This window comes from Meriones unguiculatus, chromosome 4 (assembly GCF_030254825.1).
Source record: "Meriones unguiculatus strain TT.TT164.6M chromosome 4, Bangor_MerUng_6.1, whole genome shotgun sequence".
NCBI lineage: Eukaryota > Metazoa > Chordata > Mammalia > Rodentia > Muridae > Meriones > Meriones unguiculatus.
Window position 1 is genome coordinate 57897711 of NC_083352.1, and position 17718 is coordinate 57915428.

Consider the following 17718-nt stretch of genomic DNA (forward strand, 5'->3'; position numbering starts at 1 on the left):
GCTTCTGGATTACCTCACTCAGGATGATGTTTTCTAGGTCCCACCATTTTCCTGCAAATTTCATGACTTCCTTGTTGTTATTTGTTGAGTACTATTCCATTGTGAAAATGTACCACAATTTCTGTATCCACTCTTCAGTTGAGGGACATCTGGGTTGTTTCCAGATTCTGGCTATTATGAACAAAGCTGCTGCAAACATGGTTGAGTAAACATCCTTGTTGTACAGTTGAGCATCTTTCGGATATATGCCAAGGAGTGGTATAGCTGGATCTTGAGGAAGTGTTATTCCTAATTTTCTGAGAAAGCACCAGATTGATTCCAAAGTAGTTGTACAAGTTTACATTCCCACCAGCAATGGAATAGGGTTCCCCTTTCTTCACAACCTCTCGAGCATGTGTCATCCCTTGATTTTTTTATCTTAGCTATTCTGATGGGTGTAAGGTAGAATCTCAGGGTTGTTTTGATTTGCATTTCCCAGATGATTAAGGATGTTGAGCATTTCTTTAAGCGTTTTTCTGCCATTCGATGTTCCTTTATTGAGAATTCTCTGTTTAGCTCTGCATCCCATTTTTTTTTAATTGGGTTACTTGATTTGTTGCTGCTTAACTTCTTAAGTTCTTTATATAGTCTGGATATTAGCCCTCTATCAGATATAGGGTTGGTGAAGATCCTTCCCAGTCTGTAGGCTGTCCTTTTGTTCTGACGACAATGTCCTTTGCTTTACAGAAGCTTTTCCGTTTCATGAGGTCCGGTTTGTTGGGACCTCATGAAAGGTCTTTAAGGCGTCTTTAAGACTGTCCTTGCTAAGATTGTTGATCTTAGAGTCTGTGCTGTTGATGTTCTGTTCAGGAACTTGTCTCCTGTCAATTCATTCAAGGCTCTTCTCCACTTTTTCTTCTAACAGATTTAGTGTGTCTGGTTTTATGTTGAGGTCTTTGATCCACTTGGACTTTAGTTTTGTGCAGGGGAATAAATATAAATCTATTTGCATTTTTCTACATGTGCACTTCCACTTAGGCCAGCACCATTTGCTGAAGATGCTGTTTTGTTTTGTTTTGTTTTGTTTGTTTTTCCATTGTATGGTTTTGGCTTCTTTGGCAAAAATCAAGTATCCATAGGTGTGTGGCTTTATTTCTAGATCTTTGATTTGATTCCATTTATCCACCAGTCTGTTTCTATGCCAGTACCATACTGTTTTTATTATTTTTGCTCTATAGCACAACTTGAGATCTGAGATGGAGATACCTCCAGAAGATCTTTTATTATACAGGATTGTTTTAGCTATTCTGGGTTTTTTGTTTGTTTGTTTGTTTGTTTGTTTTTTCCATATGAAATTGTGAATTAGAGAATTGTTGTTGTTGGTTTTTTTTTTTTATAGCATGGTGATGCACACCTTTAATCCTAGCAGTTGGGAGGAAGAGGCAGACAGATCTCTGAGTTTGAGACCAACCTGAGCTACATAATGCATGTCAGGATAGCCAGGGTTACAAAGTAAGGTCCTTTTTCATTAATCACTGTGATTGTTAGCTTCAAATGTCACCTCGATACAATGTAGTATCACCTGGGAAGAGTCTTAATGAGGAATGACCTAGATCAGGTTGACCTATGGGCATGACTCTGCCAGGTTTTCTGGATTGTGTTAATTAATTAATTATATTGATGTAAGAAGTTTCAGCCTAAAATTGGGAAACACCGTCCTGTAGCTTTAGGTCCCAGACTCTGTAAGAATGGAGAAACCAAGCTACATATAGATGCATGCATTCATTCTCTCTCTGCTCTTGACTCTGAATGTAGCTGTTTCAAGTTCCTGCTGCCTTGACTTCCTCACAACAATGTGCTATGACCTTGAATTCTAAGCCAAAGTCAACCCTTTCTCTCCTAAGTTGCTTCTATCAGGACATTCAGTCACAGCAACGAAAATGACACTAAGATGGTAGCTAGATTTTTTTTAAGAACATTTGTTTATATTGAAGCAGTTTGATTCATCTAGACTGTCTGGGGTGTATGAAATAAACATCACTCTAGTGGGTTTCAGGTGGAAATGGCCACATACAGATTAGAATTTGAAGACAGTTGAGTCACTTCAGGCAAGGAGTGATGTCCTTTGGTCTTCCACTATACATCCTGACTCCAACATCTGTATATACTACAGAGGGAGTAGAAATGCTATGACTAGGTTGAGTAAGTAGGCCAAAATTTCATTTTGACAGATTGTAAGATACCCTGAAACTTTATACAAACATATTGCGATGGCTATGTAGCTGACTCTGATAAAGATTTTGTCTTGAGAGACAGTTACGGAAGGACTAGTCTAGAGCAAGATTTCCTGGATTCAAGTCTTTAGTGCATAACCTAGCAAAACCAATCAACTTCTTTGATCTTGGAGTCTCTGCATAACTCATAGATGAGGGTGATTGTCTCATGTGTTTGCAGAACTACTGTAAAGACCAACACATTCAGAACAATGCTCGAGAAATACTAAGGCTCAGTAAAATGTCACCTGAGACCCAGTTGAGTCTAGTGAGAGCACAGCATCAGAAGACTCACTCACCTCGCTCATATCACAACCGTCTTTAAGACGGTCCTTGCTAAGTCACTAAAGTATTTTTCACTTACAGGGTACCATAAACCCTGTGTGTGTTAGTGGATGACATATTGAATGTGAGAGCTAAACACATTGCAAAATTTTTAAATCCTATTAAGTATGTTTATCCTTTAGGTTGTTTGTTTCTTTTTGTGAAAATCTTCAAAACTTTTTCTCATCATGTTAATTAATCTCTGGTCACCATTCCGGACAATAGTAGCCTGAACTTCTTGCTCTTCTCTGCCTGGAACTTAGTGTAAAGCTTGGGAGGGAACAGCACATGTAGCAAAGAAATTGGAAAGTGGCAGCAATACAGCCAGGATGATCTGTACGTAATAAAAACAGACACAGTGAGCAACAAAAAAGATAGTCTTTGCTTAGCATACTTTGAATAAAGGAAACTACAGTGTCTCATTTGAGGCCGCTCCAGTGTAGTCAGTTCTCAGTGAGCAGCCAGGAACCATAAAGCCTACAGCAAATAAAAGTCTAAATCAGACTACAGCAAATAAAAGTCTAACTGCAGACACCTTTTTCCCATATTGGCAGCTTCATTCAGATGGACTCCTCCTCACAACAGAACCCCTTTATGAGTCTATTATACCACAGGGTTAAAGACTACTACACCAGCCAGTGCTGGATACTGTGTTTACCTGCTCCAGGTAGCTGATGAGGGAATTTTTGTTATCTTCCCAGTAGCTTTTGAGGGTCTCTTCAGGTGGGAACTTCTCACAGCTAAGCTCCACAGTGATCTCGAAGCAGTTGCTGCTCAGGTAATTGAAGTCTTGCATTCCTGCCCAAGCACCAAACGGAGAGTCAATATGTACACACAGTGGCTACAACTCTGCACCTGCCCTTCTGACAGTCTAAGAGCGTCACTAAAAGACTGACCAGCCAGTGCCCTGAAGAACCTTGTAAGAGTCTGCACGCAATGTCCACTCCTGTGGGGGAACAGAATGCATGCTTGAGAGACTCTTCTTTTAAAAGCACAAACTCTTGTGTCTGAAATGGTCATGTGGCTTAACGCTTCCGAGTAGTAGGGTGGGAGCAAAGTCAGAAGACATTCCCATTCTACAGTGCTCAGCAGACTTCAAGATACAGCTGGCATACTGTAGCTCTTGACCTAATAAGAAAATTATCAACTGAAGTCCAAGTGGATCAAAGAGTTCAACATAAAAACAGACACATTAAATCGGCTTGAAAAAAAAGTGGGGAATACCCTAGAACTCACTGGCACAGGAGACAACTTCCTGAACAGAACACCAACAGCACAGGCTCTAAGAGCAACAATCAATAAATGGGACCTCATGAAACTGAAAAGCTTCTGCAAAGCAAAGGACACCATCATCAAAACAAAGCGACCACCTACAGATTGGGAAAGAATCTTCACCAACCCTATATCTGACAGAGGACTCATATCCAGTATATATAAAGAACTAAAGAAGCTGAAAAGCAGCAAACCAAGTAACCCACTTAAAAAATGGGGAATAGAGCTAAACAGAGAACTCTCTGTAGAGGAATACCGAATGGCAGAGAAACACTTAAAGAAATGGTCAACCTCACTAGCCATTAGGGAAATGCAAATCAAAACAACCCTGAGATTTCACCTTACACCCATGAGAATGGCCAAGATAAAAAACTCAAGTGACAACACATGCTGGAGAGGTTGTAGAGAAAGAGGAACCCTTCTCCACTGCTGGTGGGAATGTAAACTTGTACAACCACTCTGGAAATCAATCTGGCGTTTTCTCTGACAACTAGGAATAGTGCTTCCCCAAGATCCAGCCATACCACTCTTAGGCATATATCCAAAAGAGGCTCAAGCACACAAAAAGGAAATTTGCTCAACCATGTTTGTAGCAGCTTTATTTGTAATAGCCAGAAGCTGGAAACAACCCAGATGCCCCTCAACTGAAGAATGGATGCAGAAATTGTGGTACATCTGCACAATGGAATATTACTCAGCAATGAAAAATAAGGAAATCATGAAATTTGCAGGTAAATGGTGGGAACTGGAAAGTATCATCCTGAGTGAGTTGTCCCAGAAGAAAAAAAAAAAACACATGGTATATACTCACTCATATAGACATACAACATAGGACAAACCCACTAAAACCTGTGCATCTAAAGAAACTAAGCAAGAGAGAGGACCCTAACTAAAATGTCCAATCCCCATCCGGAAAGGCAAAGAGGATGGACATCAGAAGAAGAAGAAAACAGGAAACAACCTAGGAACCTACCACAGAGGGCCTCTGAAAGCCTCTGCCCTACAGACTATCAAAGCAGATGCTGAGCCTGATGGGCAACTGTTGGGCAGAGTGAATGGAATTTTATGTAAGAACTGGGAAATAGTAAGAGCTGGAGAGGACAGAGTCTCCAAAAAGAGAGCAACAGAACAAGAAAATTTGAACACAGGGAACTTCCCAGAGACTCATACTCCAACCAAGGACTATTCATAGAGATAACCCAGAACCCCTGCACAGATGTAGCCCAGGGCAGTTCAGAGTCCAAGTGGGTTACATAGTAATGTGAAGAGGGACTGCCTCTGACATGAACTGACTGGCCTGCTCTTTAGTCACCTCCTCCTGAGGGGGAGCAGCCTTACCAGGCCATAGTAGAGGACAATGCAGCCACTTTTGATATGAACTGATGGACTAAGATCAGAAAGGAGAGGAGAACCTCCCCTATCAGTGGAATTGGGGAGTGGCATGCATGCAGAGGGAGGAGGGAGGGTGGGATTGGGATGGGAGGAGGGAGGGGCTTATGGGGGGATGCAGAATGAATAAAGTGTAATTGATGAAAAATTTAAAAAAAAAGGGGGAAAAAATAATTTAAGAACCTTAAATGACTTTCAAAAGTGGAGGAAAACATGGAGTTAGTCAATTTACATGGAGCACATCTCGCCCCTGGGGGCAATGGTCTCCTGAACCTACTCAGACCTCGGACACCACCACTGCTAGTTCTAGAACTGATGCAGGATGTTCTAACGAGGGGGTTAAGGCTTCTCATAATATTTCCTATAAGCCCACACCTGTTTGTTTATATCCCCCATTTCTATTCATTATTAGCCAGATAGAGCCAAGTAATTGTGGTAATGATACTTGCTTTTTTGCCCAATGCTGGAATGCTAGTAAATTTATTAGCTGGTTACTCGCATGCCTCGCTGCGTGCCTGTGCCCGTTGATGCCCCTCACGCTATGACTCTCTTCAGACAGAAAAGGGATCTTGGAATTACAGCCGCCATTGTTACTGCCATCTCATTGGCAGCTGTTGGAGCTACCACCGCGGCATTAGCCAGGAGTCATACTGTGCAGACTGCTCAGACCCTGAATAACCTTTTAGCCAATGTAACTCATGCCTTAGATGTACAAAAAGGAATTGATGCTCAACTAAAAGGAGGCTTGATGGTGTTCAAACAGAGGATTGACCTCGTGCAGGAGCAAATTGATACCCTATGGCAAATCGCTCAACTTGGCTGTCAATGAAAGTATGCTGGACTTTGAGTCACTAGCATACAACATGAGAATTTTCCCTGTGCTGCAAATCTGTCTAAACAATTGTCTAGCTATATTTTAGGTAATTGGACTGGAGAATTCGATACTACGATGGAGCAGCTGAGAGTGGCCATTGTCACAGTAAATTCTACCAGAGTGGACGCAGGACTAGCCACAGGATTATCATCATGGATTGCTGCAGCCATGAATCATCTGAAGGAATGGGCGGGCATGGGAGCGTTAGCAGGCCTTCTGGTGTTGGTCTCCTTGGTTTGCCTGTGGTATATATGCAAGATTAGAGTCTCACAACAGCGTAATGCAGCCATGACCATTCAGGCCTTTACAGCCATTGAAGCAGGACAGTCTCCCCAAGCATGGTTGGCTACCATAAAAAGCTAAAATGTTATGCTCAGGATGCGAGGCTAAGCACTGCACTCAGGGTCAGCCGCTTTGGACCCAGAGAAGAGCATGTCTGATTGCATGCGGGTTGATGCCCCAGGTCCCGCCTCTGAGTAAAATGTATCGGACGGGTCTGATGCTCTTTGGGTGGATGACACCTAAATGAACATCAGTACAAAGTCCCAATTTATTTCTAATATCAGAGATCAGACCTCTACTCTTGCCTGATGCGTCTAAAACAAAAAGGGGGAACTGTAGAGAGCTGCGGAATGCTATGCCTTAAAGATGGAGCTGGTTTCTGCCTTCCACCTTCCCGATGGTGAGTGCTCTCTGTCATGAACAACTCCACATTTGGCTAAGGCTGAGGATCTGGCTTGCTTCCATGTATGTGGACCTATCTGCATTGCTCACGTGGCATGCTGGGGTTGGCTACCCAGAGGCTATTTAAGCTGTGGGCTGGCTTTCCCCAGGGTCAGATGATTGTTCAAGGTTCCTGAATAAACTGCATTGAAAAAAAAAAGAAAAAAAAAAAGAAAATTATCGCTCTAAGCTGCCTTGCTATGAGGCAGGAATTGAGAGAATCTAGTGAGAAGACATGACGTCCTGTTCTTTCATAAACCCAACAAACATCAATCTGTATTCCTGCAGGATCTGGACTCTTAGTATATGATATATTAGACTTTTAATGATATCATATATTAATTCAATAAGTGTGGCCTATCTACTTCGTATCAGACATAATGTTAATTATACTGCAAATACACTAGACTAAATTATACTAAAGAGAAAGATTGATACTCAGAATAGTTCTAATTAGATTATCATTCAGATTCACTTGTGGATGTTGTTGCCCAGCAGATTACTTTCCTGAGCGAGATTACCCAGCTTCAAACTGCTGTGTTGTCTCCCGACAGTTCACAGTCGCCCCTCCCCACCCCAGTTCCTGGAGAACGGTTGATAAGAGCTACATGGCTTGGAAGGTTACACCCCAGGTCTTCTTGGCAGCCCAGAGCCAAGGGAATAACCCCAGACGACCTTCTTCTCTAACAGATTCTGGGCCCTTTACCTAATGAATCCGGCCAAGGCCGATGCATCTCTCTGCTCCTGACTGTGGATGTGAGCTCTAAGCTCCTTACTTGATTTCCCTCAATAATGGACCTGCAATTGTAAGCCAGATGAACTCTCCTTCGCCTATGCTGCTTGGGTCAGAGCAACAGAAAGAAAATCATGACAGGGAGCGAAGGTCTTCAGCTGTCACTGCAATGGATATAAAATTCTCGCAGGGAGCTAACGATCTTCTGAGATTTCTTAAGGCCATTTACTGTGGAACACAATTGAGTAAGGTATTGCTATGGTTACCATGAGTATTGTGAGTGCTTTGCTAATCCACATTATTTCATGTTATGCAAAACAATACAGTGCTTGCTTGCTTGCTTGGAAAGGTTGTTCCAAAGAAATCACTGAAGATTTTTCCTTTTTAATCCTAAATGAATCCTCCCCTGCTGCCTGCTGCCTGCTGGCTCTCACCTAGTTTTCTTCTGCCTTGTGAATAGTTCCACCCACAGCAAGCTGGATCTTCCCACATCAATTAACAATCACGATAATCCCCAGACATGCACACAGGCCAATGAGATCTAGAGAGTTCCTCAGTTGAAGCTCTTCTTGGGTGATTCTAAGTTAGAGCAATTCACTGTACAGTGGATAAAACTAAGGTCTTGGGGCAAAGTACAAAATTGCTTTCTAATATAAAATGAACATTTGTTGTATATATTCATATTTTATATATATATATATATATATATATCCACCTGATGTTTCATGTACTGTAAATCCTAACTCTCACATAGACCATACTTCACAACTTACAAAGGGAAAATGCCAAATCTTATCTGTCCAAAAGCAAAATATGAGTAAAAACAGAAGAAACCTGTGCCATAGAAAACATGAAGAACATTTTCTTAGGGCATAATGAATCAAAATTTAAAGATCTCATTCTCACACTCCCTCTTTTTGTTATCAGGTGAGTCGTGGAAAGTGCTCCTTAAGTTATCAACAATTTTACATCTTGTTCTTCATCTCTGGTTGAGGTTAGTAGCTGGGGCACTTCAGTAAACATGAGTTCTGCAAAATAGTACCGGGGAGGGCACAGAGCTGCCTCAGCTGTGCAGGGAGACTCATCCCAACTGTTCCACTAACCAGGAAGCAAGGATTCAAACACAAGAACTTATGGAGGGTTCACAGGAAGCCCATTGGCTGCTCAGTTTCCAAGTGGGTTCCCTTGTGAGGGGTACCGGGGCTGTCTCTGACATTAACTCAGTGGCTGGCTCTCTGATCACTGCCCCGTGGGAGGAGCAGCCTTGCTAGGCCACAGAGGAAGATGATTCAGCCAGTCCTGATGAGACCTGATAGGCTAGGGTCAGATAGAAGGGGAGGAGGGAAAGGGCATAGGGGGAGAAGAAGGAGGATGGATGGGACTGGGAGGAGACAAGAGAGGGGGCTGCAGTGAGGATGCAAAGTGAATAAATTGTAATAAATAAATATATAAATAAAATTTAAAAGGGAAAAAAGAGCTTATGGAGGCCATTCTCATTTGAAGCAGTACAGCAGGTGTCTTAAACACTGTTGTCCAGACTCTAAAATACGTATCTGCTTACTGTGAAAGGCCTTCTACAAGGATGTTCTCTTGCAGCAGAAGGCTGAACTTGAAAAGTGGCCCGTTACCAATACTCAGTTTCTACTTTCCCAGTGTACCCCTTCAGATATTAGCACCCCAAATTTTAAATCAACAAAAACAAAATAATACGTAGCAGCCACTTTGGTAAGATGGTTGATGGTAAGATGGTAAGTTCCATCTAGTTTTTAGTGACTGAGGAAGAGTGAAAATTCTACAAATAGAAACGGTGTTTTCCTGGGTCTGTGTGGTAAATAACGGAAGCCAAGTTCACATGGTCAGAGAGCAAACAGGAAACTCACCGCCCGGTACGCTGTACCACGCACCGCCATTGGTCGTCCCGTCTACAAAGCTGCTGTCGTCGTCATTCTTGCGGCAGGGAGGTCGATTGGGGTCAGACATGACTGGGTTGAAGGAAGAGTATGCGCGAGCCAAGCTTTGGAAAATTGCGTCATCGGGGCAGGAGCTGTATTCGTGAGCGGTGCCTAGAAATTGAATTCATAAGATGGGAGAAGAAAGATGGTGACAGGCTTGTTTTCTGAAGAGTCGTTCACTGTTGAGGCCCTGCTGATATAGCTTTTAGAAAGGTGGAAGTTTTCAGGGACGATGAAAGTATCAAACAAATACAGTTCTTTTTTAGGTTGTATGACTTTCTCTAACACTAATATAGAGATTAGGGCAGGATGGCCTATGGATTTACCACCCTGAATGCCCCTGCCTCCGCGGCTAAGGAGGGCTAGGCCTGGTTAGAACTTGGATAAGAGATTAGATAGAGTGCATACCCTACTTATAATCTGAAAGCCTCACAGGAAGAGGCAGTGAGACCATGCTAGGCCAGACCTGGGAAGATAGAAATATCTCCATTATTTAAATTGTTTAGTTTAAAAATATGTTCATTAATAGGCCATAGTGGTGGGTGCTTGAGACACCAGGACTTGGGAGATAGGGGCAAAAGACTCAGTAGTTCAAGGTCATCCTTGGCTAGGTGAGTTCTAGGCCAGGTTCTAAGTTCTGAGACTGTGTGAGACAGTCTCAAAAAAAAATTGTAAGTAATTTTAAAATTTCAGCAGTAACAATTGTATAAGCTGACACACAGACTGTCCAGTGTTTAATTTCAGATGTTTCTAAACTTCCCCTGTGTATATTACAGAAAAAGAAAAACAAGAATTTTCTTCGGATAGCCTACATTCTTACTCATGAGTAGTAAAACATGCCTGGCTACAAGTTGCCCAGCTAACAGTAAACCACAGGATCTCAGACTTTATCTAGCAGTGCTGTCTAATCTGAGTTTCTTCAAATTTGAATTTGCAATATCTGGAAAACCTGCTATCCTGTGCTTACAAAAATCTTACCCTTTGAAGTTCTCCAAGAATGGAAGCTCTCTTTCTAGCTGCTCTGGCTAAAGCTTAACTGAAACACATTTGAGAATAGCCAAAGCACTAGCAGGAGGAACCTGAGGGCAGCAAGGTGTGTCGGGATTGCCATGGCCAGGGTGAAGCGGCAGAGGCTGCTGGCATCTGTAAGCCATGCCCTACATGAATCTATCCAATGTCTGGCCTGACTTTACATTGATTCTCAACCTTCCTAATGCTGTGACCCTTCAATACAGTTCCTCATGCCATGGTGACCCCCAACCATAAAATTATTTCATTGCTAATTCATAATTTTGCTGCTGAATCATAATGTAGACATCTGATGTGCAAAATATCTGATACGCAACCTTCAAAGGGGTCTCAGCCCACAGGTAGAAAACTGCTGTTCTAGGACTTCCATTTTCTCTCCTCTTCTCTAGGATTTAGTTAAGCTCCTGTTTCCCTTCACCTAAAACCAAACCATTACAAGCTGGTTCTGCCTATACCAGTACATGTCTATACCAGCCTATTCCTGTCTTTGCCAGTACCACATGAAATAGCTGGAAATGCTTGTAAATGCAAGCTTCTGTACGGGCCAGTTCTCCAATAGAATGTTACAAATGGGGCACAGTCGCACACACCTATTATAATCCCAGCACTTGGAAGGCTGAAGCAAGGGAATCGCGAGTCCAAGGCCATCTCAAACTGCAGAGTAAGATTTTGTTTTAAAGGACAAAACAGCATGCATACACACATACACACACACACACACACACACACACACACAAAGAAAAAAAAACAGCATCAAAAACAAATAATATAGAAATGACGATGAAACTCTACTTGAACCTGCATGCATGAAGCCACTTAGAGAAGAAGGAAAAACTGCCTACCACTCCTGGTCTCGTCATAAGGGTAATTGGCCACAAGGTCTCCTCCGTGGAGGTTGGCAGAAAGCACAAAGGGGATGTCCATAATCCAGTGGATGACAGCCTTGGTCTCCGGGGCAAGCTGTTTCAAAGAGAAAACATCACAGGAATCAAAAACTGGTGATTGCCATTGGTGACGACACAGAAAAGGCAAACAAAATAGCAAAAACCGCTCAGACCTCAAACATGTTCGGGTTGAATTTAGAGGGGTAACAACACTCAGCGTGCCAGGGTTTGTTGTGAAAAAAAATACATCACATTTAAATATCCTTAACAGTTCTACTTTGGGGAAACGTACTTTTCTTTCTCTCTTTAGGTTTGAAAACAACATGCAATTTGCATAGGGACTCCTTCCTTTATCTGCCATGACACACACAGCCCTATGAATAACCCTGAACAAACTGAGAAAAGCCTGCTGAATCACAAAACGATGTTTTTCTTTCAAGGCTGTCCAAACACGTGGTAGAATTTATTTCCCATTATTTCTTACTATTTTTCCAATTCCCTTCAACTACTCCAGACATTGTCTTTATAAAAGAAAATAGATCAAGTCTCACTCAGAGCTGACCACAGAGAATCAGTTTCCTTTGGAACAGCCATCTTAAACTTTAAACAGAAGCACAAGTCTTAGGAATGCATGCTGTGTTTTCAGTGATTCCTGGTCTTTCTTGGAAGAACATACAAAGAAGAAATTTATAACAAAAGAATCTTGAGGGGAAAAAAATCAAGTTGATTCTTTTATGTGATGAACCTTCAATAACCAGTAGGAAGACCTCAAAGCTCTAGGCACCTCTGATGAGAAGGAAAGGCTTTCCTGAGACGTGATCTGCCCTGTTTGCTCTGGACAGAATATCTAGCGGTATCATGTGTTGTATTTTTGCATTTCTGTGCTTTTTATGACCAGGTCTTGCATACGGCATTTTTATTGAGCACTGTAGCATCCTCACTGCACATGGTCGTCACTGCACATGGTCGTTGCTGTTTCTCAGAGCAGAGTTTAAGGCCAAATGCAGTCAAGTAGCATCCAAGTTCATACAGGCAAGGATTCAAACACAGGCTACAAATCTCAGAGGCCATACTGACTTGAGATTATCGGTCGTTCAGTATTAAACGTGTTCTGATCTCTACACAGGGTGTTCATACTTGTGAGAAAGTGTGATTTAGAACAGGATACAGTTAGCCAGTACCGAAGGACATGTATGCAGGATGAATATGTTCTGGTGTTCCACAACATAGCCGGGTAACTATGTTCATAAAGACCACAAGAGGGCTAGAGAGATGGCACAGAGATCAAGGGTGCTTATTGTTCTTCCAGAGAACCTAGGTTTAGTTCCCCGCACCCACATTGGGCAGCTCATAGCCACCTATAAGTCTAGCTTCAGAGAATCTAACACTCTCTTCTGGATCCTGCAGACACCACATGTTACTCACTCTCTCACACACGCACACAAATAAATAAGCAAACAAAATTTTAAAACAACAAAGGAATTATAAAAGTTTGACCATTCTTAATACAAAGGAATGGTAAAGGTATACAAATCTGGAAATATTGATCACCCTGGTTGATCATATAAGGATGGATGAATGGATCATTTAAACCCCACATGTGTAAACTTATGTGTCAATCAAAAACAAAAAGAATTGCGCACTATTTTCTATTGTTTGGCTGGTTGATTTTATTCTCTCCGCTAATAAATGCTAGATATAGATTATATGGTAAAAGCATACAAGCTCGAAGAATGAAATGTAAGTGACTTCATAATTTTGCCGTGCAGACACACCTACTACTAAAACTTTAGGTAAGGTATGTCAACTTGACACAAGCTACAGTCATCTGAGAGGAGGGAATCTCAGTTAAGAAAATGTCTCCATAAGACTGGGCTGTACTCAAGCCTGTAGGGCATTTTCTTAATTAGTGATTGATGGAGGTCCAGCCCAGTGTGAGTGCTTCTACCCCTGGGCAGGTGGTCCTGGGTTCTGTTTTTTAAAAGCAGCCTGAGAAAGCCATGAGGAACAAGCCACTAACCTGCACCCCTCCATGGCCTCTGCATCAGCTCCTGCCTCCAGGTTCTGCCTCTGTTTGAGTTCCTGTCCTGACTTCCTTTGATGATGAACAGTGATAACAGAAGTACAAGCCAAATAAACCCTTTCCTTCCCAACTTGCTTTCATCATGGTGTTTCAGCTCATCAATAGTAATTCTAACTAGGACACATTTCATATACCTCCTTTACAGTCTTGTTGCAATCTATTTATAATATATATATTTATATATATTATATATAATACATATTATATTATATATTATATTATATAAATAGTTATTATAGATTGTATATTATAAATATTATATATAATAAATATATAAATATATTATAAATATATTGTATATATTATAAAGATATATATATATACATATATATATATACACACACACACACACACACACACAGGGCTTCACTCAGGCCGGGAACTCACTTTGTTGCTGATAATTACTCTGACCCTCTACTTCCCAAGTTCTTGGATTACAAGCATGCCAGGTTTGCACAATGCTGGGTATCAAGTCCAAGGTTTATGCATACTAGGCAAGCATTCTATCAGCTGTAGTATATCTTAAACAATATTTACACCTGTGCAATATTTTAAATGTGATCTCTTACATGAGTGGGTTTTTCTTGCTTGTGTAATGCCAGGTTCATGGGACCCTCAGAGACCACCAGGAGATGACTCGATGCAATAGCAAGAGAGCTTTATTACAAGAGCGATCGAACTCAGGACCCAAGTCTCACTGATGCAGCAGTAGAGAAGTGGAACCCCGAGCTCCGAGTGAACAGGATTTTTAAAGGGAAAGTCTGTGAGCAGGGGGTTTCCATGGCAGCAGGCAGGGGGGCACAAGCCTTGCGTTACAGAATTGGGTGAAGTTTAGCAGGGCAGGGTGACCTTCTCTGAGGCACACAATTACAATGGCTAAGGCATATAATCACAATGGCTATTTTCTAAACCATATCTGAAACATTGGAGAGAATTTTCCCACCCAATTCCCAACCGATTCTCATTGATTATTGTCAGGGAGTTTGTCTCTATTTTCTATGAAGCATTTATTCTGTATTATTTTCTGGAGGCTGTTGCTAGGAGAGTTAACTTTGTTCTCTGCCAAGTGTACATTCTGTGATATTTCCTGGTACCTGAATTCAGCTCCCAGTCAAGACGGCTCTTTACTCAGGCTAACTATACCCAAGCTAACTTACACTCTTCACTTGCATACAGATAATAAGTAATTTTTTCTCAATGAATACTTCTCCGAAAAAGTAGACTCAGTGGAAGAGCATGGGTGAGAGTTATTTACTGGAGCAAGGGCAAGAAGAATGACTCACATTCTTCTTTACATGTGGATGCTACATGAGCTTTCAGAGTGGTGTGTACAGAAACACTGTTAAAGAACACATTCCATCCTGTGGGATCGATAGGGACCACGGAGGACTGCGGTGCTTGGGTTACTTTCTTCTTAGGTAGAAATGCTTGGCCTCTGTCTGTAATAGTATATTCATTTCAAATTTAAAACTTTAAAGAGCCCATTTTAAAACAAGCTCAAATGTGGTCCTGAACATACAAAACTTCACACAGCTGTCAGATTTTGCACTCCTTTATGCATACAGTATTGCTGACACGCATGTTTCTGTGTTCAGAAGCAGCCAAGTAAGTCCCATGACTGGACAAATTAAAGAAGCGTTCTCTTTGAGCGTCAACAGTCATTCAGCCTGACTAAGTGCGGAGAGCCCTTGGGTACTATAGGTATCTGTCTAACTGATCCACTTTGTGCAGCACCCTAAAAGCAAGGCCCTGGAAAACTACAGCACCATTGTGTGACTTATCTTCAAAGCTCCTGTGAATGTGCTGGCGAAGACGGCTCAGAGGGAAAGGGACTTGCTGCTAAGCCTAATCACCTAAGTTTATCCAAAGGCTCACAAGGCAGAAGGAGTCCCAACACACATGTTAGGACCTCCAGACACACATGTGACCTCCCCCTACACACACATGCACAAATAAGTAACTAAAGAAAAATTTTTAAACTTCTGAACTCTTCCATTTTAAAGACTTTAAGTATAGCCTGATGACATGTTCTATAATTAGATGGCTTTGGTATTTAAAATACATTAAAGCTATATTTGTTCAGATTCCTTCACAACTCCAGCCATTAAATAAAAGCATAACACTAATAAATTATCGGATGTATTTTAAAACTGTTTTCAAGCAATTCAGGCCAAGGCTCACATTCTGAACTCAAGTAACCACAGAGGCAGCCAGGCTGAGAGGCTCAGGGCCAGATAAGAAATGACTGAAGAACTCTGGAAAAACAAGAGAGTTTATTCCCAGAGTCTGAAGAAGGAAGAAGTATTGGTCCCTCATGCTGTCTCTCAGAATGTGGCAACATCTGTAGAGCTTCCTAGGAGAATAGGATTTTTTTTTCTGCATGCACAAACCCCAAAGAGCCTGAATGTGTATCCAGAGAACTCTGCATCTCTAAACCATGATTTCTAACACACACAACAAAATAAACCTTGAAAATTAAAGTCCTTTCTGGGGAGTGAAGATGCTATGTTGAAAAATGGAAACTTGAAAACGAGGGCTGTATAAGACACTTAATGAGATACTTGCTATTGAGTCCAGATGCTGTCTCATTCTTAATGCCAAAAATGAAACAGGAGGGCACAAGACACAGGCAGCATGTATATTAGTTACTATTCTATTACTGTGATAAGACACCATTACCAAGGCAACTTATAGAAGTAAGAGTTTATTTAGGTCCTATAGTTTCAGAGGGTTAGAGTCCATGAGCAACATTGCAGGGAACACAACAGCAGGAAAGAATGGCACCCAGTGACATCCTTCCTCAGCAAGGCCACATCTCCTAATCTCCAAACAGTGCCACCAAGTATTCTAATCCTTATTCAAACCATTAAAGATTTACTATAACAAAAAATCTTGCTTATGTCTCGAGTAATGAATTAAAGTTGGATTATTGTGTCTTTTTATGCAAAAGCAGCATTGAGATTTTCTTTAAATGAAAGCTCTCATTTAAAAAGTATGTAGCAAAAAAAATAAAAATTAAAAAAAAATAAAAAGTATGTAGCATGTCTTTTTTAAGATTTATTTTATTTGTAATTGGGTATACCTTTCGGTACGTGCACATGAGTACAGGCACCTGTGAAGGCCAGAGGAGAGCACCAGATCCCATGGAGCTGGTCTTACAGTGGTTATGAGGTACTCAGTGTGGATGCTGGGAACCAAACTCATGTCTTCTGTAACAGCAACATGTGCACCTGACCCCTGGGCCATCTTCCCCAGCTTTACTGGTATCTCTTAATAAGATTGCCCAAAGCAAAAATATGTGACTATCTGAATATTGTACAGCAATCATGCAAGCATGATACCGGTTTAGCTAGAAAAGAAGACAGCCTGTCTGGAAACAATCTCACCTGCACCAAGTTGCCAATCAGACCTCTTGCGACAAGAGATTCTCACAGTTTTTCTATGATGGGTAACAGGAAATCTTTTCCTCCTTTCTCAGAGTTAACAAAGATATCTAAATGCATGCGCCAGAAAGAGTGTGTGGACACAAATCAGAGCCCTTCCCCCACAGATTCCTTTACTCCTTGCATCTTATTACAGTGGGCTGCTCTCTCTCCATCCAGTGCCACTGCTTTCCAGCTCTTCCTTCTCCTGAAAGCCATCTTCAGGACCACAACCTGTACAGGCATCTGTGACTTGAAAGGATGGAAGTTTGTTGCTTAATATCAGATACTTCCAGAACCCTCCTCTATGCACAGCCTTGTCTCAAGTGTAAGCTTGGCCTGTATCCTAAATACAGAATCCTAATATAGAACTTTGAGCCAAAACTCTGGAATGTCTCACCTCTGGGTGTCTCTACACACGAAGAATGCCTGTCTGAACTCCGGCTGTTGATTTTCATTGGCTACATTTGTTTTTTCAGACATGGCAGTTCACTGGTGAGCCTGTTTTGTACTTAATTGTATTAGGCCCTCAGCCTACTATGTGTCAGGTTCAGATATGAATCATAGCGAGCAATGGACTGAAGTGTGGAGTCAAAAGAGCAAACAACCCTACAAATAAGTAACTATGGTATCATGCATACAGCTCTCTATATAATAGCCACCTGTCTCTTCTGCAAGGAACTTCTAACTGGAGCAGTCTCCGGAAAGAGAAGGACACACAGGAGCAGTGACTCAACATGAAAGATGAGAACATCCTAGACATATGGAATAGCAGCCAACA

At 41.6% G+C, this 17718-nt stretch overlaps 1 protein-coding gene across 1 annotated transcript in view; it reads right to left on the reverse strand.

Annotated features, from left to right (window-relative positions):
* The window catches only part of Cpe (carboxypeptidase E), a 103394-nt gene that overhangs the window by 11414 nt on the left and 74262 nt on the right, over positions 1-17718 (reverse strand). Inside the window, exons 4-6 of the mRNA XM_060381850.1 lie at positions 11391-11508; positions 9448-9630; positions 3235-3374 (exon numbers count right to left, since the gene is read on the reverse strand). Of these exons, the coding sequence (XP_060237833.1) occupies positions 3235-3374; positions 9448-9630; positions 11391-11508 (441 nt within the window). The remainder of the gene's footprint in view (positions 1-3234; positions 3375-9447; positions 9631-11390; positions 11509-17718) is intronic.